Source organism: Paralichthys olivaceus, chromosome 2 (genome assembly GCF_024713975.1).
Source record: "Paralichthys olivaceus isolate ysfri-2021 chromosome 2, ASM2471397v2, whole genome shotgun sequence".
In the NCBI taxonomy this organism is placed as follows: domain Eukaryota; kingdom Metazoa; phylum Chordata; class Actinopteri; order Pleuronectiformes; family Paralichthyidae; genus Paralichthys; species Paralichthys olivaceus.
In genome coordinates, this window is record NC_091094.1 from 26,089,770 (window position 1) to 26,109,359 (window position 19,590).

The window sequence follows — 19,590 nt, forward strand, 5'->3', positions numbered from 1 at the left end:
TCCTTCCGTAGTATGCTAAGTGTGAAATTGCTGAGGAATGGCAGCTGAAATACAGAGACCTTGAAATCAATTGCACACAGGTGCCAGATTCCCTGACTGACACCCCAGTGTACACAACACAACATGCAGGTTTCTCAGAAAATACAAACCAGTCATTCACATCATTGAAGAATATGATCAGTCTTACCTTGCAAAATGTCTCCACCTGAGCAAAAACTGAACCAGAGCCAAACTCACCAAACGCCTTCAGCTCCCCCCCCCCTTTCTCAACTGTTTGTGTTCATGTGGTGTTAAAAACAGCTCCTCCTTCCTGTGTGGCTCAGGTGTTATGACAGCGAGAAAGGAGCTGCCGTTTAACAGCTACGGATCAGAGGGAGGCGCTGCCAACATGGCTGCCAATGGACTGCTCGGTTCTGCTAGCAGAGGGCCTTTTAATTCCATTCCCAAAGTGCCTTTGCCTTGAAAGTGCAGTCTGTTAGTGCCCCAGGTCACCTCTGCTTCACAACAAGGATGGCATCACATAGTAGATGTGGCTATGACACACCAGACATTGCCAGCTCTGACCTGCAGCGTTTGCTTGTTTGCCAGGAAGTATGTGTGAGCTGAGGTGTAGTTGTCAGGACACAAGAGGATCTGTTGTGGAGTTAAGCAGAGATACTGTACTTCCTGTCCTCAGGGAGACCAGGAGCACGGGATTGCAAAACAAAAAGACACGTATTATACGTCATCTCAAACTGGCAGCCCCAACTCCAGTCTGAGTCCTTGGCCTAAATAAATAATACCCTGTGCTCCTTTGGCTTGCAGTTGAAATGGTCCTATCAGGTTCCCTGGCCTCTACAGTTTCACTGGCAAACCTTTTTAAAGCGCCTACGTGCACAGTAAAAAATACAGTCTGCTGGAAGTTCAAACAGTCTGAGCGTGCCTCTGCTGTAAAACTCTTTAAAGAGAATTTATTACAAAAAGCTCTGGTAGAGCAGGTTTAAAAATCCATACAGATAGTGAATATTGAGGGAAAACCACAGTCCTTCTCTCTCCCCCACAGACAGATACCCACACAGATGGGGTTGGTATGTAGTGAGGCATTGGCTGGGAGTAAAGACAGAGTTGTAGGGTCAGAGGGGAGCGAGACCTGCATTTGAGAGGGGGGGGGTTATTGAGGTATGACTTCTGTCTTCAGGAATGTCCAGCATGACGATGACACTGCCGCGTTCAGAGAGGTGCGATCAAAGGGTCAGTCTGACAGTCTCAACAATAACACTGTGAAAGGTCTTGTAAGTGTAAGACATAGAACAGTAGTCATTCTTCCTTCAGTGGCTTGGGCCTGAATTGTATTGCCTGAGCTTCTTGCTCAAAACAGTCCCACATAATTGTTTTTCAAAGTTGAAGAATATTTGGCTGTTTCACATTCTCCTATTTGTCATGCAGATGGAAAAAGGGGATGTCAGAAATTTCTATTTACAAATCAGAATTTAGTCAAAACTAACTGCATTGTTTGACTACGCTTGCAAGAATACTCTGATGGTAATTTTGGCTTTTTACAAGGTTTTGAAGTCTTTTAAATGAAGGTTACAGTGTAATACTGCATTAATCAGCATTTGGACATAAAGGTGACAAGCAAACAAGCAAGATCCATGTTAGCCTCTTTTAGCTTTGTCATATCAACTTTTTTCTCAACCAAAGCAAGAGAAGGCTTTTTAGCTACCTGCCTAGCAATGAACAACAAAAAAAGTTGGTGGCTAACATTGCATACTGGGGCATTGAGTAGCTTAAGATACACATAATATTTATAGAGTAGGAAAGGACAACAGCAGAGCAGCAATGAGAGGGAATTATATACTTGCATTTGTAAGATAGACAAAGCTGGGACTCCAAATTAATGATATTATTAACGACTTAATGCTACCTGAAATGAATATTTCTACAACTAACATTGTTGCACTAAACAGTGATACAGAGCTACATAAATGGACGAGGAACATCTAAGCTAGTGTTTCAAAACTGTCACTCATTTGATTTCAGCCCAAGTCCCATGTAGTGTGAGTGACTGTGTGGTAATTTGAAGCAGAGCAGACAGAAGGGAGTCCAAGCTGAGAGGAAAAACCGTGTCACTGTGGCGTTCACAAGAAATCAGCAGAGACGGAAAATGTCTCATGGCCAGATTACACAGGAACGTGTGCGTGTGCTGTACCAGACAGGAGTCAGAAATTCAATAAAAACGGCCATGCTCGCTGTATTAAAGCATGAACTCCAAGCTGTGGCTGGCCGACCCACGGAAACTGGAATTACAGACCAAAAGAGTTTATGAATGGTGATTGGCCACTGCTGACTCAGGCTGATCTAGCCACAATGGCCACTAATTTTAGCCTTGCCGTGGTGGAATCACTCTGTGGAACCATTAATGCTTTAACCCATCCCCTACAGCAGCTCTGTTTTCAAAAACAGTTGTAAGAAGTGTAGTGAATAACAAGTTGGCTGCAGTCAATCATCCTCCTGTCTTCTACCCTTGCTTGAATCTTCTTTGGCTAGTGCTGAAACAATTAGACCATTGAATAAAGAGTTGCTTGAGAAAAATAATTGGAATATAAAATAACACATAATTATCTCGATCACCAGGTAGTAATATTTAAGTTGCTTAAGTTAAGTGTATGTTGAAATTTAGACTTCCCACCGTGTGATTGCTCATTTAGTGCAAATACTGAATCTGTTCACTTATAAAGGTGAAAGGTCACAAGTAGGTTCACAGCCTAACAAGGGTGGTACCCACGGGCCTGAGTCATTTATCAAGCAATAACACCAAACATTTGCTGGATTCAGCTTCCCATTGTTCAACATCTCTCCTTTTTGATGCATTTGTTTGTTTGGGCTGTGAGTTGGACAAAACATGCAGTCCAAAAACATGAACCTGGTCTTAGTTAAGTTATGTTGGGTAGTTTTCACAGTTCTGATTTCTTATAGACTCAAAGATGAATTGAAATCTACATTTCACAACATTCCGAAGGTTATAATTAATAGTATTGATTAAGTCCATTAAAAAAGATAACAAACTATAAAGATTTGTGCTTCAACCAGACTAATTTTTGCAAGTATTCTGAATAAATAATGCTCCTATAAGTAACAAAAAATGCTGTGTCTGAACCGCAGTTTGACTCTAGGTAACAAAATGTATCAAAAACAGAGAGCGCTCCCTCAGCACGTGGATGAGCATTAACCTGACTGCGATCCCAACAGCACACCACCGTGCTTTGGAGCTGAAGAGTAACAGGATTCCCCTACCTTATAGTCCGCACTGAAATGCAGTATTTCCACATTAGATTCCACATGACCCCGACATCGCCGGATGCACACTTGAGATTTGGAAACTCTCAGTTGTCTGATGTGAGGAAAGAGAGTTAAAGAACAGCCAGATGTTTTCAGGCAACTAAGGGCATGATTGAATCCTCCTCCCAGCATCCACCCATGCCACGCCTTCCTTCTCTCCTCACTTGACCACAAAACATGTCGCAGATTTTTCTTGTTTCTTAGGAAAAATGACTAATTCTCTCTCCTGGAGGTTGGGTCACTTCAGTCACTGCTCCTTCTGAGTTCCTCTTTTCCCTTCTTTTTTTTACCCTGCAATCACTTCTTTTCTGAGGGGAGCAGAGCACAGACTTATCCAGCATTACCAAGTAAGGCCAGCTGCTAAGTGGTCCAGACAGAGGGTGAAATCCCTCCTCGATTTGGTGTGTTGTGCTAGCACATGTTCACATTCCACCAGGCGGCTGCACCCCCTTCCTCAGCAGGCTGACACTGACTGCTGCCCAGAAATAATCTCCATGGCGCTGCATGTGCGGGCGGTGTGAAAGTTTGGTCATTGTTTATTTTCTTTGTACTCCTCTTGTAGTGTCAGATATCCCCTTTTTTATAAACTCTCAATAGATGGCCTGAAAAAAAATCTGCTGCTGAGGGTGTGCAGTAGGTTTTGGACACACCAGACTGTTTGATGCGTCTCTTATCAACCATTTCATAACAACACGTTGAAGAATAACATCTAGGGCAGAGGATTAAAGTCATTTCACTGAGTCAGCGGAGTGGAATGTAAAGTAAAAGTTCACTTTACTTGAGACTTGAAATACTGAGTGTGATGCATGAGGAGGAGAAAAGAAAGTGTACTGGACAGTCAACGTGAGACTCTGTAGAGTAGTCTTCATCAGCTGTTATGTGTTATGAGTCCTGATGATGAGCAGTAAGCACAAATGTCTGATGTCAGGCTAACTGGCTGTGGAGCGGATCGTCCACTAACCAGAGGGTAGGTGGTTCGATCCCAATCCCCCTATTCTGCACACTGAAGTGTCCTTGGGCAAAAGTACTGAACCCCAAATTGCTCCTGACAGCAGTACCAGCAGTGTATGAGTGATGTGTGATAGAGAAAGTGCTGCACATAGATACACTGTATGAATGAAAAACTGTACTATAAAAAGCTCATAGTGGTCATCAAGAACATTTAGCAGGTATACAATATATAGTAGAGTTATGAAAAATATTCAGACAAAAGACCTGATTGGACCAAAGGATTGAAAGATTCTCACATTACTTTCGTACAACAGAACTATTGATCTACATCAAAGTGAGCTGTGGTTAAGTAATAAAAAATCTGCACATCATCGAAACATGCTTTTTCCCCACTAAGGAGAGCCTTTCTTGGATAAAGATCTGCAGGATAATCAGGTTTGTGCAGAGCATATCAGCTATGGCGGGTCCAACTTTTTAAAGTCTATCTATTCTAGATTGCCTTTCTTTCCTACAGTCAATTTCCACATGAAACATATTACTCAAACGTAGATGTAATCATACAGAATAAGGTTCTAGTACACCTGTATTAAAGAATCCTGACATGTTAATAATTCACATATGATAATGTACGAAACAGTCAAGCGCCTCCTTAATCTTGACCTTTTCTCTCCACTGTAACATACCTGTCACCACAGACCTAACTCAGCTTACAGTCAATGACAATTTGTTCTCGATTGATTCTAATTAGTTAGCTGATTAGTGTTGTTTAACACAAGCTGTCCAGAGTAAGTTTTCTTTGGTTTTGTGGTCTGTGTGCATTGACATTTTGTGTAATATCACATTTGCTGGACCACTGAGCTTTATGTTGCCTACAGTAACGCCCTCAATCCCAATAATCACTAATAGTTGGGTATACCAGCTTCTCCAAACAAACTTCAGCTGTATGTAAAGGATATGCTGACACATAGTAATGCAAATCCTTACACTCACCATGTGAGACGATGGCCTTTGTTATTTTAGATGTTTAAGAATAGCCAAGTATTTTCTCTCCCTGTTGGCCTCTGTGGCCTTCCTCTGAGCAGCTGCCAAACATTTCTCTGTCTGTCTGCCTCTGACCCGCTCCTCCATGAGGGTCATCTTCTGGCAGTCAGAGAGACGACAGTCATTAATGTAGTGGAAACAAATTCTGCTGTTTGATGGATTTAATCTGTCGGTTTCTCTCCTGAATGTTCCAGATACAGTGAAGAAACGAGCCGATGAAAAAGAGGGAACATAATCAGTACATGAGCTAATTACAACGAGGGTATTACATATCACTGTGTGTCATGTCAAGTGGCTCCGAAGCTCTGATTTACAGTGACTGCAGTCCAGGGTTGTATCACCATGCTTGTACACATCCACACAGCAGATCGATTTGACAAGGGCCTCAGACTTTGATGTTTCCATTTCATGCCACGAAGAAAATCACAGAGAGCGTGGCTAAAGACAAACTGACCGTTTCAAGCCATATGTGCCACTGGGTAGTGCAGAAGGAGCTGGCAGCCTGGGAACCCTGCAGCAAATGGTGTGAACGAGCTGCTGGCAGAATATGAAAGACCTCAGTGTCGGAGCAGACTCTGCGGACCAAGACATTCACAGGCCTGTGCTCTGTTTGGCCTAAAAAGTGAATGTAATTAGCACTCTATTAAAGATGACATATTCTCCTTAATACAGTATTTCACAGGGATACTACTACTATACTCTGTTTTCTGGTTTGTTATACACTGCCTTCTCTGGCATGAAAAAAAACAAATTAAGGCCAATCCTTTGGGTGAGTTGGTAAATCTGGAAACCCTCATGAGATCTATCAGGAATTCATCTGCAATTGTAAAGAGTCAGGTCGAGCTCCTCTGGGATTGATCGGAGACAGGCCAGACACCTACTTCATGTCTGCAGAAAGGCTTTTGATGTCCCGAATTTGGTGCTCAGCGGAGACTGATCCCCCCAAGTCCACAATGAGTGTGGAATATTAAAGGCCATGGCTCTGTCTACTAACTTCAGATAAAAGCATTATAATCAGATGAATCCTTGAGGAAAAGTGGGATAAAGCCTCTATCATTGTACAGGGGAACTGATATACATAAAGGAGCCACTTTTATGTGCAATTATTCTGTCAAGAGTTGGCACATGGAGTCATGTTCGCCTGGGGAAAGGGGATGAAGCAGAGTGGGGAGGTGGGGGTAAAGGGGATCTCTTCCACACTGATGAACTACTGTGTTTGGACAGTTTGATGTGGGCCAGTGACCCACAGCAGCAAAGAGGTTAGAGCTGTATTGGAGTATTTCTCCTTGCTGCCTACCCTTTCTGTGCGTTCCTTCATCAACATGATAACCATTACACCTACCTTGCAGAAAACCTCTCTTTACTCTAGACATGAAGATACTGTAGGTTTGGTTGTATTTGCTCAGATCTATCCAACTATGTGATTTCCTGCCTTCAGATGTCCACAAGAACCTTTAAATGCTTCTCTGGCAGTGGCACAAACAGATGTGGTTCAGAGACGTCTATTCTCAGCTGAGTCTAAGACATATTTTCCACCTAAGTATCAGCAAATCGCTTTGCACTATTCCAAACCTCCCATTTGTAAGACATGTGCAAAGCAACCAGACCAAACTGTCAGAGAGCTCCTCCTTGCACTAGTTTTTGCACCAGCACGAAAACAGTTTTATTAGTACTCCATAAATTCAGATACTGTTCAGTGAGTATTCAAATCACATCACTGTCTTCATATATGAATATGATAATGAATATCCTTTTACATCCTTCGTATAACAAACCATTTGTAATTTTTGTGATTAAAAAAAGTGCATGAAGACTTTTGACTGCTGCTGAGTTTCTCTAAGAGACCAATCACTATGATGAGCAGGTCTGTCCTTTGTGTGCAACCTCATAATGACCGTCTGGCTCCCAGAACAAGTCAGAGCCCCACTGCAATGCAAAACACTCACAGCTCCAGCACACTCAAAAACAATACAAGGACTCATGCTCATCCTCAAGCTTAATGAAATGGGTCTCCACCATCCAATCACTGACTGGTATTTAAATGGAAACACACGCGCATTAAGCTGTGTCGTGGGGGGACGTTTTTGTGTTCACCCCCCAGAGACAAGTCTGTGTGGAGTGGGGGGATGGGTGAACTCATGAATAAATATGGCCTGGAGCTGTGTGACAATTCATGCTAGTAGATGCTCCTCTCCATCACATGCTCCCCTTTTTGATTAGGATTCTCTTAACCACACCAAGAGTTTGCTCACTTTCACCTGACCCCACGGGGGCCTCTCTCATTACACAGAGAAAATGAGATGCGACACAAGCCAGGAACGACGTCTAAAATGATCCGTCAACCTGAGCGGTTCACTTAGTTTGGTTGTATTAGTCCTACACTGTACAACTCATCTGAATGTTTCATCAGGGAACTCTCAGAGTTGATGTAATGCACCATTTTGCAGCCATAGTGGTTCATAGCTCTCGAGCGACAATGTGTCAACAGCCTTCAGTTAAAATGGTCACATTTCAAGTTTTGTATCATTACCATTTCATAACCATTCATCTAATCAATTTTGTATTTTGCTTGCCTAAAGACAGAGTAAAGCAAAGAAATAAATCACAAAGAAAGTGACCATGTTCTAGACCTTTGTTTCGCAGTCTATACCTAAAAACTACTTTTGAGTGTGTGGAAAAGAACAATTTAAAAATGCTAATGTATTAATTCCTCCATCATCCTTCACCTCCTGTTCAAGGCAGCTAGTGTTAGAAACATGGAGGGGACAGACCAAACAAAGAAAAATCCACACACTCCTCAGCCAATTCCCATGGCGCCACCTTTTATAAGAAGATTAAATATCTCAGAGCACAAAAGAGCAAAAATGCAGATTATTTGAGTCTGTACATTTTGAAATGGCATTGCTATTCACAGTAAAATAATCACCTGGGGTCACAACAGTCACGTAAACTGCAGCAAGGTATCAACAATCACACGTCAGTTTAAAAGAATCAGATGAAGACACCAGCCAGTTATCAAATATTTATTTTTGTAACCTGGCCATCACATGGATAGTTTACAAAAACTAAAACTTTATTTGATTATCCAACCAGTACTAGCTCAAGTTAGTATTGCACTTCCATTAAAATAGGGGACTCATTAGACTTTATAACTTTTATAAAAAGAGCAGCAGACACCAGGATTTCCTGATATCTACTACGTTTCCCAAAATGCAATAAAATGGTGTCTGTTAATTTAACCCCCACTGCCGGGTAAATGCCCATGTCTTTCACACTGAGGCCCCTAGTTTAATAGCAGGCTTTCACACAGCAATGTTTGCACATGACTGGTGAGTACTGCCCCTGTTCACTGAAAAGACTTCAATGTGTAAAACCTGTGAAGTCACATTTCCTAACTAATGAACACATAGCATTAGCATCCGTGCAAAAAGTCACAGAATCTGATTTCAAGACTTGAACACAGACTGTGGAAGATGGAACGACACACATAGGAACAGTGGAGAAGGGGGCATGTGTCGCCTCATGCTGCCGAGCCAATAACTGTGAGTGGGACCACACACACAATGGAGAGAATACTGTGTTGGAGCTTGTCAGGGGCAAACCACAACAATAGCACTTCCATTCAGAGCAGTTGACCTCACTGACACGTGGGCCCCGTGTCCCCATGTCGGTCCCACTCTACATAGCAGTACAAAACAGCACAGGGGCTGTCCATCAGACAAGTCCAGCTCAAATGTGACAGTTTACAAGGCAACAGGACAGAAGTGTGATTATCTTGGGCACTCATAGCATGTGCTGGTTGATTCCCTACAGGATTACCACAAAACACTGTCTCTGACATGAGGATTTATTCCAATTTTGAACGGGACATAGCTTTGCGACTTTTCTTTTTTTAGGCTTGGGGAGAAAAAACATCGAGCTTCAGAATGAACATAAATATAAAGCAACTTACCCTTTATAGAAACCATGAAGAGGCTGCAGACAGAGGAACTGCCAGTAATCCAAACAAAAAGCTTTGAACTTCAACATTCTGTCAGTCCGTTTAAAAGGCTCAGGGTAAAAATGTCATGCTGTGTGAGGTCCATAGAAAAAGGGTTCCTTTACAAAGAATAAACTACACTCAGAAGGACAAGTGAATCCTGCACAAGCTGAATGGCAACACCATCCCACATGCTACAGTCCCATCTCAACATCTGACTCTGTGCATCCAGGCCACGTGGAGGGGGCTGGACGTGCATCACTCTGCTGCCTTTGTTAATGCTGAGTAGTCCTGTGCTGTCCTGCACTCGCTGTGTGTCCAGGTGTAGTAGTAGTTGTGCCTTGATAGAGATGTTGGCCACTGTGACTTCTCCTGGAGTTGTTGGACAAAACCTTTGTCCCTAAACAACCCCCTATGTCAAAAAACCTCCTCCTTGCCCTGCTCCTTCTCTCCACGCTCTGGGCTCACTTTTTCCCCAGTCAGTCAATAGCAGAGCAGGTTCCTGTCTCCATCGTTGCAGTTCCTCACAGTTGAGTTACAGCTGCCCCCATTGTCTAAGCAGCCACACTGACAAGGTATGTCCCTGCTGCTGCGCCTCGCCAGGCCAACAAAGCACACAAAGGCCTCCCTCTGCGGCCGTATCAATTAGGCTTTATCAGATGCTGCACAGCCTCTGCCAGCCCAGGCTGCTGAGAGACGAGCTAATCAGCAGCAGCACATGGTGTGCAAAGGGGTGAAGCCGGCACCCATGAGGGACAGCATCAGACACACACACACACACACACAAAGCCTGGGCTGGTTGCCAGGACAACCCTAAACAGCATCAGAGGACACTGATGGACGTTTGATGTGAGTCTTTCTGATTGGTTGGAGAAGAGCGCTGAGGGTCAGGATGAGGATTTAGTGCAAAAAACAATCTATACAAAATCTCTCTTCATATTTATGGGGAGTAAAAAAAAGCACGATTCAAACTTCAAAAATATCGCTGCATGAAGTGAAGCAGACGACTACAGATGCAGGAATGAATTAATGATGACTTTGGAGTCAAAATCATTAATACTTCATAATAACATATGTTCCTCAAGTACCAACATGTGAAACAAATCAGAGTTTTATATTGTGTTGAATTTTTACAGGTTTTACTTGGTTCACGGTTTAACCTCTTTCATTTCTGTAAAAAACTGTAGCCAAAAAACTGCATATGCAATGTGGTTAAAATCACAAAGAACTTCTCGCTCAGCTGAAAATGAGTGGATCAATCTTTACCAGTGCTAAACCACCACACAATCCCTGTCACATCAGACTGCCATGGTCACACTCTGTTTAGTACAGATATCACTCCTGGATGGGTGTCATCGCTCTCTGCCGTGATGCTTCAGCTGTCATTAACATCCTGGCAGACATAGTTAAAAGGAAGCTGGACGCGATACCAGTGCTGCCACAGCTTCCAGCTCTTTCTCCGTCAGCTCGCCACGCCACAGACCAGGCCGGGCGTGGAGCTGCGAGAAGCGAAACAGCAATTATTCAGCCTGGCACGCTGCTTTGAAGTGAGAACAGACAGCATTTTGTAAAAGGCTGTGAGTCATGAAAACCGCGGAGGAAAGCTTACAATACTGAACAGAGCTCTGTGGGATGATGCTGCAGACCAAAACACACAGTCCCATCTCCTTCTATGTGTTATACGGCTGAAGCAATAGATTAATGAATCAAAAGCAGGATAACAGTAGTAATTAGAGTCAGCAGAATAATATAATGCCAAAATGTTTTTGTAAATGAATATGAACTGCATAGGATGGGAATAAAAAAGGGGCTTTCCAGTGAATAAATACATAATTTCCAGAAAGCCAAAAGATTTACAAGAGATAAAAAAACATCAACTCAAAGCAGCACAGACAGCAATATCCTGCCTCTTATTCTAAAGGAAAGATGAATGTGGGTTCTGTGTTAAAGTAGACAAGCTGCTTTTACTGCAATAGCACCTTATGGACATTTTCAGAAATTGAGTCTAGTAAATGTCCAGACAATTGGATCTGGAATGCAATTGTCTTTTAAATTCTACATCTTCGTGGTGTATTTTAAGTGACAACTCATTTTCATCCTGGAATATTGGTTATCTTTTTGCCTCTGTCATTTTTGCATCTCTCACGTTTTAGAAACGTCATCAACACACCCACTCATCATTATGTATTGACCTGGACATTATGCCGTCTTTTATGCCCTGTGCTTTTATCAGCCACTCGAACTGCAACTTTGGAAAAACAAAAAACAAATCTCTGCTCAGTGTATGAAACCCTCATGTCTTATTCAAAACAGCTAGCTGACAAAGGCGCAACCAGGGACTGCTACACATGACCTATGATGAGTTGCCACTTGGCTGACCTCTTGAAATTCCACTTATACAGAATTATATTCTGATTTGTACTGAATGATGCATTTATTCTAATTACAATGGGGTTTGATGAGTTCTTCTGGGTTGAGATACTTCACCCAGCACTTTCATTTACTTCAATATTATTTTCAAAGCCTGTGTCATAACCAGCTTCAGAATCCTGTTTAGAGACTGAATAATGTCCACATTTGCTTGTAAATGTTTTCATTGACATTCTGCCGCTGCTGTACTGCTGACATCTGGGTTCATAGATTAAATCCACCCAAACATTCACCATGATTCAATCCCTGAGAGTTAGAGCTTCTCTATCTGGATGTAGTCTCCAAGCCCACATTGTTATAACCCCAGTTACATCGTAAGGGTTATTTTTCATGGTGGCACAACAATCTTCATAGACTCAATACTCACCGAAACAAGCTGAGCTGTAAAATCAGTGGATTGTTCCTTTAAAATGTGTGCAGTTTATTAATACAGTTTGTTGTTGTACAACGATTTAAATGTGTGGTCCATGGTGACAACTCAAATTTAAGCAGCAGTAAAGGACAGCACAATAAAAGCCCTTTTCTTTCATTCAGTGCCACAAGAGGACAGGTTTATGTACTGGGCCACACATGTTCCTCTCGCCTGATTAAGGACCAGTGTAAACACTTTCCTTTGTCTTGCTGACAGTCTGGAGGGGGGTATCCCACTCAGGGTGGCCCAGCAGAACATTACTGAGCAGACGGTGCAACCAAATGGTCGACCATCTATCATGTGGTTTTTTTCCAGCCCGAGGTCTGTGTGCGGGCAGAGTGAGATGTCATCCATGCTTGATCACCTTTTTACCCCGGGGTGGACAAAGGAAATCCCCATGCCAGAATCAATCATTAATTACTACAGCTTCATTCTTAGTGAATGGGCCCTCAAGGATTAAATAAAGCAAGATGATGATAAAACCCCGAGAATTTCACAACAAGCGTGTCACTATAAAACTCATCAAGGCTCTGAAGAGTTACTTTGTGGCTGAATCAGGTGCAGCTCTTCCTTTACTCAGCTCTGGGCGTCAACTAAATGAGCCGGAGGAAGCATTACTGCTGCAGAATCTGTAGCAACTGGGGAAGGACAAACCCTGCACTTCATCTGAGCTTTCATTTAGCGACTTTAACTGGCTAAAGCCTGGGAATCCACACACCCAATGGTACATTTAGCACCTTCAGCAAGTAAGAGTCTAACAACCAGTATTATAAATTCACTATTAAAAGAACAAAAGGACTCTTAGCATACACTATATATGGAAACTTCACAGTGTAGTCAGTGAGCTGTGCAAGGTTCCACACCTCTGTTTAGTTGAGGTTAAAATCCAGCATTAAATTCAATTCATCTTGGTCTATAATTTGTTTATCATGATTCATCATATCTGTTGTAGAGGTTTAAGAAAATATACAGAGAGCAAGAACTGTAGGCTAACATTTAATGTAAAGAGCAAAACACGTTTTTTAACAGTACTGATGACTTATGCTTGGCAGCACCTGGAAGTTAAACTGTTTCACCTCAAACTGTTTAAAAAGGAAACTGTAGGCTTTATTCAATGTCTGCATGTTTAACAGCCCTTTACTTTGGTTTTAAAGTGATCTCTTTTGATAATATTAGCACAAGACAACTCACGGGGGACAACTCAGCAGACATTGAGTGGTGATGTACACCCTGGACAGATACCCAGTGTATCACAGGACCAACACACAGAGACAAACTACCATTCACACTCATATTTACACCTGCAGTCAATTCGGGGTCTCAAATTATCGTTAACCCCAATCGTCATTGGACTGTGGGAGGAAGCAGACACAGGGAGAACATGCAAACTCCACACACCCAACTGAGATTGAAACCAGGAACCTTCTTTCAATTAGAATATTTAAAATTTTATTTCTTTTTGATAAGGGATTTGGTAAAAAATGGCTTAACAAAAAATTCAACCTGATTTGCATATCAAATATGCGTGTGGGGAGGCAGTAAGAAAGTGGGAGGTGCCGAGGTGCCCTTGAGCAAGGTACCGAACCCCCCAATTGCTCCCCGGGCGCCTTCATGGCTGCCCACTGTTCCGTGTGTGGTCACTGTGTGTGTTGTGTTCCGTGTGATCCGTGTGTGCTCCGTTCACACGGATGGGTTAAATACAGAGGTCAAATGTCCCCATGTTTGCATGTTGCATGCTGTGTGTGGGACCAAAAATAGGAATCTTAATCTTAATCTACTAGTCTTCTGAATGAAAGCCATATATGCAACAGCCTCATACTCACCTGTACCTCCACCCTCTTTTTCAATGTTTTCATTTTGTTCCATCCAATTATCTCTATTTCCTTCATTGGATAGAGAGCTTCATATGCAAAGATTGAAAATAGACACATTTGTGAATTTGGGCTTTATGAATAAAATTGAGTTGATTGTTGATTTGTTTATTTGTTTTGGAGGACGAGAGAAATACAAAAATACCCAAAAATAATTATAAATAGACACATACTGTGAATGTGTGTATTGTACTTTTTACATACATAAGTACAATACACACATTTATACCTCTAACATACATATACATTCTTCCAATCCTATGTCTGTCCCTGACTGACTAACTGACTGACTGATTGGCCAATCACAACCAAGCTCCAACAACCCCCTTCATGTACCTTTTTTGATATTTTTATTTTTCTATTCTACCACATATAACTACTAGAGTGAGTCTCATAAGTGGTTTGAATTATATTGGGCAGTTTTACTTTTACTTATATATACGCAACCTTGCAAACCATGTCAGTCAGTGTCACTCCTCTAGAGGCTACTTTCATACACCTCATTTACTGCTGTTAAAGAAGGATTCATAAATGGAACCAAAATCTGTCATATAGATGTTATTCCACGTTAGTCTCATTAAAACACCTTAAGAGCCTCAGGTTGTTTCTAATGAAAGTACTTGTTTCATTAACTGATTGCTCTTTAAGGGAAATGAAGGTTAAAGAACTTGGCAAATGATCAGTGAAGTCATAAATTGGCAGCCCGTTACTACTGTGGCATTGCAGTATATACAGGATATTATCACTCAAATGATGGTAAGGGTTGTTCCTCTACTCTCTCTGATAAAAAAAAAAAAATGCCATAACTCCAAAACCCAACAAATATGTGTCTAGTTCAGAATCTGACAGTCAAACAAAACCACATGAAGCCCAGAGAGAAACGAAACAAAAAAAGAGCGGAACATTTTATTCAAACCCCTGCTGGGCCAATGAAATGGTTGTTAGGATGCTGCTGACGAGCAGTTTAGGGCAATTCCCTCCAAAAAAAGGTATGAAGACGTTAATTACCGAGAAGCACAATTCAAGAAAAAGTCTGGAAGTTAGAAACATTTACCTTAGCCATAAAAGTTTAGCTGCTTCTAACTTTTAGCCATTCCAAATCTGATATAAAGAAGAAGACTATAGCCGTTCTTCTCACACATCATGCACTTACATGATAGTCGTATTGATAGAACATGTTTCCTTCCCACTGCAGCAGGACCTGGTTATTGGAAAAACACAGTACAGTGGTTTGTGTTTCCTCGAGAAAACCAGCTGAGGCAACAGAGGTCTGCCAGCAGCCGCACTGTTCTGCTGTTTCAATTGGCAGAACAGATCCCATTATCTTGTTTATCCTCATGGAAATTTTACAGTTTCCCATGTGCCCTACATTTTCTCTACAGATTTGGGTCTCAGGCTGGCATCTGGTAAACACAGTTTGTTGCTGATTTCAGGGGGACTCAGAAATTTGCATGATATGATCAAGATAAGAGTCAGCTGCCTTGTCTCCTCTGGATCTGGGGCTATAAGCTGTACAGGAGGCTGATATATTGGTGCCATTATCTAAGGGCACCACCTCAACCCTGACCTGCTCTCGTCAAAGTTCATTAAAGGCCGTGCTCTGCTGCATCATATACTGCTCGCTGTCAGATACGGGGGGTGTGTCCGCTGCTCACCTGCTGTGCCTGGACGCTGTGTTAATTCCCCAATAAGAATCAGGCCCTCTCCGTGCAGAGATGGCAGCGAATGATGAACAGCCAGCGTTGATCTTATCATCACCTCTACAGTCCGAGCTCAGGAAACCAATAAAGAGCCTGCGGCATCGCTGCCTGGCCCTAACAGCTCCCACGAGCCCGCTGCCACCTGGGGGACCACCATCCATGTAATTGCAGCTATTGTGAGGCCACAAGGCGCCAGCTGAGGTCTGAGCAGGGGTGATGAGTGGGAAGAGGAGGAGGTCCTGTACTTCATGTCCTCACGTGTCGTCCATTAGACATAGATTGACGGCTATCTTCCTCAGCATCGCCTACAGCTCAGGCTCTGCCCGCTGGACTGAGCTCTTCTCCTGACTGAAGACAAAAGCTGACTACAAACCTCGAGGTGAAACTCCTAACAGCTCAATTTACCCTGACTGACACTGGGCTGAGGAAGAAGTGTCACATACTAGATAAGGAACCTGCCACACAGTCAACGTAGATGTAACCACATTACACATTTCATGCACTATAGGTGTCAAACTTCAGCATCTGATGATTATTCTCATTACTCGTTAAACGCTCTGTAAATGGTCTGTATTTATGTAGCACTTTTCTAATCTTGATGACCACTCAAAGCTCTTACAAGTACAGTTTTGCCATTCACACATTCAAACAGTGTATGTATGTGCAGCACTCTCTCTGTCATCATAATTTAGGGGTCAGGATCTGGGTCAGAACTTCTGCATGTGTAATGGGGGATTCAGTGATCAGACTTGGCCTTCTGGTTAGTGGACGACCCGCTCTGTCTCTCCCGAGCCACAGCCGCTCATTCTTAACAGATGAATCTTATGATGAGTTCAATGACAACAACAAGCAAACAATGCCAAGGTCCCAACGTCCACAGTAACTTCTAAAATATCATGATGTGTTCGACTAACTGTTCAAAACCTAGATATTAATTGAACTAATATCCATATCCTATACATTATATTTCTATATAACTATTGATTGACTATCAACATAATGAAGACATGCTGTCAATTTATGTATTTTACAAGTTGCAAATATTTTGATACTAAATGTAATGTTCAGAATGTACTACTATGTTGCAGTACAATATCGACTTGTTGTAACTGCAGCATAATAAAATCTTTGTATGGTTCTAATTACACTCAGAAACAGATATAACAGACAGAGAAAACGTGTTCAAAGTGCCGACCATAACCAATCCTCAACCCAACTACAGACAGAACTGTGGGTGTGAACTCAGGACTCTGGTGTGACAGTTTGGCACCTTTCACCATCCAACCCTCCCACCTACTGGCATTAGTAAATACTTGTTAATTCCACAGAAAGTGTCATGTGGAAGCAGTTTAGTTGTATATGACAAATTAATAGCAGAGAGGGTTGAAAGACCATGACTAAGAAAACAGGAAAATATGTGTACATTTCAAAATATATAAACAACTGATCTATAATTGAAATAATTCATTCATTCATAACATTTTCATGATAAAGTATTACGTGGATTATTCATTAAATGTCAGAAAGTTGGAGTGAGAACTGTACATCTCACCAAAGTGCTGTGTTCACCCAATCGTCCTAAACTCTACAGTTAATGAGTTAATAATAACTGAGAAAAGAAGCACATCTTCACATTAGAAACACTGGAGCTAGAAAGTGTTTAAGCCCCTCCCTAACGTCTGACATAAAAGATTCACATGTCAACTGATTAATCGATTCATTGCACACAATTACTCCACAACTGCTGCCTGGGATTATATCATTTTTTTTCTTACAATTCAGCAGGGTTGAAATGTATATACATAATAATCTGTTATCACAAAGCAAGTTTCAGAATTAATGAAAAATATACATTTCATATCAGTTAGGTTCTCTTCATTTGTTTTTTAGTCTTTCTATTCAACCTGAACTAAAAGAAAAAAATACCTCATTGAAAAACTGAATTTTGCTTTCAGCTGATGTAATTCTTAAAGGTCTATAAAAGTAAATAAAACTGGAATCATCCACACACGCGTACCACCCTTTAAATGAAATTATATTGTGCCTATGAATGTCAGCTTTAACTTTTAACTTGTTTTTGTGTCACTTTTGCCCAAACTCAGTCAATGCTCTTTTGATAGCTGTTCAGATGTTTTCAGTTCTTTTTCACAAGCAGTCCATGCTATTATGATATTAACTTACGCCAAGCAGGTTATGTTTTCATTGTGTCTGTCTGTTAGTTAGCAGGATGACGTAAAAACTACAAGATGGATTACCAGGAAACTTGGTGGAAGGATGTGGTGTGGGTCAGGAAAGAACTCAATTTTGGTGTAGACCCGGTTGAGGTTTTGGGCCCAGGAATTTCTTTTCACTTTTTTGCAACATTGGCATTTTTTAAAAGTTTAATACAGATTTTCTATAATTATAGAATAATTCATGGTTCTTAATGAAAAATGTACATATTTAGGGGAATGATATTTATAAGTGTTAAATATATATAATATAATACAAATCTGGATCTAGTGATTTTAAATGTGGTTTCGTAAGGAGGCTGTTGGCCCTTGGCAGAGGTCTGACTTTACTGAGTGCCTTTCTATTCAGAACCGGCTCAGGTTTGCGTTGATGAAAAGAAGAAAAGAAACAGGGCACCATGCCGTCTGTGGTATTTCTTTACACTGCAAATTATAAAATAAAACCACAAAACACACCATGAAGTAATCAAGAAATAAAATACTGCTTGTGTTATTTTGTACTGCATCTCCTGAGAGCCTGGGTCTTTTAACCAGCACCAGGAACACAGTCAAACAGTGTTACACTGTTAGTGTGACTGTCTGAGGTCATCCTCAGTGTTCACAGCTTTCTCTCCGACGCTGCTTATCTCCATGAACCACGTCAGCCTCCAGTCATGACGGGATTAATCTGCTCTGAGGAGCACATTAGTAAAGCCTTAGAGCTGTGCTCCCTCTAGTGGATTACTGCCCTAAAGACCAACAGTGGTGCGTAAACATACAGTCTCTGGTATAAACACAGAGGCAGAGGTGTGGTCACACTTGTCAATATGCTACACATGAGGTGTGAGCTCGATGCTAAATACCAGGCACTGACTGTGTTAGTCATTTTGAATCCTCAAACTGATGATGCAATTAATGCAGAGACATCTTTTCATGTCTGAAACAGCCTCATTAGAAGGATTTGGGAGAAAACCATAATGAAAAACACAATCAAATAAAATGTTTGTTATTCTCAATTGGCAAATGGAGTAGAGCTCAAATCATGGCAATGATTTGCATATTCACATTTCGGGAGCATCTTGCACTGAAATATTTAGCTTGGACCCCTCTTTGTCTTGAAACATACTTCATCCATAAATGCAGTTATTAAAGGATTTGATTCAACACACACAGAGTTCTCACATCATTCACTTCAGTGATGGTTAAAATGTAAATATTGTCAGTGAAATGCATCAGTGAAAAGTAGTCGCTCTGCACTCCTGATGGTGCAGCCTTGTGTTAGGTATTTTATTGAATTCATTAATACTGAATGAAATAAATATAACAACTAGAACTAAAGATTTTGCTTTTTTCAGTCGATGATAAAACCACTTTAGGACGTATTAGTGGAAACAGCATCTAAGCCTCCAGGCTAGATGTTTCCCATGGTTTCAGCTGACAGACAGCTGAGAACCCCGCTTTGCAAAGAGACGCACTGTTAACCTCACTGTGTTGCTTTTCTATGTACAGAACTAATGTTGATCCAAGATGTTTTTCCTCGTTTGTCCACATCACATTAGTTACACTAACCCTAAACCTTTACGACAGCACTTGGGGACTCATCATGCTGTTCAGTATGTGTTCCACTCTTTTACAGCCAGTAATGTACACACACTGCTGAAATCACACATCATCAACA

General features: G+C 41.5%; 1 protein-coding gene across 3 annotated transcripts in view; it reads right to left on the reverse strand.

Moving 5' to 3' along the window:
• The window catches only part of iqsec1b (IQ motif and Sec7 domain ArfGEF 1b), a 192,399-nt gene that overhangs the window by 57,179 nt on the left and 115,630 nt on the right, over positions 1-19,590 (reverse strand). The window contains exon 1 of one of the 3 annotated variants that reach the window (XM_069513460.1): positions 9,263-9,864. The exons of 1 other annotated variant lie outside the window; for it this stretch is intronic. In XM_069513460.1, coding sequence (XP_069369561.1) covers positions 9,263-9,339 — 77 coding nt within the window. In that variant the 5' untranslated portion in view covers positions 9,340-9,864. Of the gene's footprint in view, positions 1-3,273; positions 3,655-9,262; positions 9,865-19,590 lie in introns of those variants that run through there. One more of the 3 variants, XM_069513470.1, reaches the window with a different exon arrangement.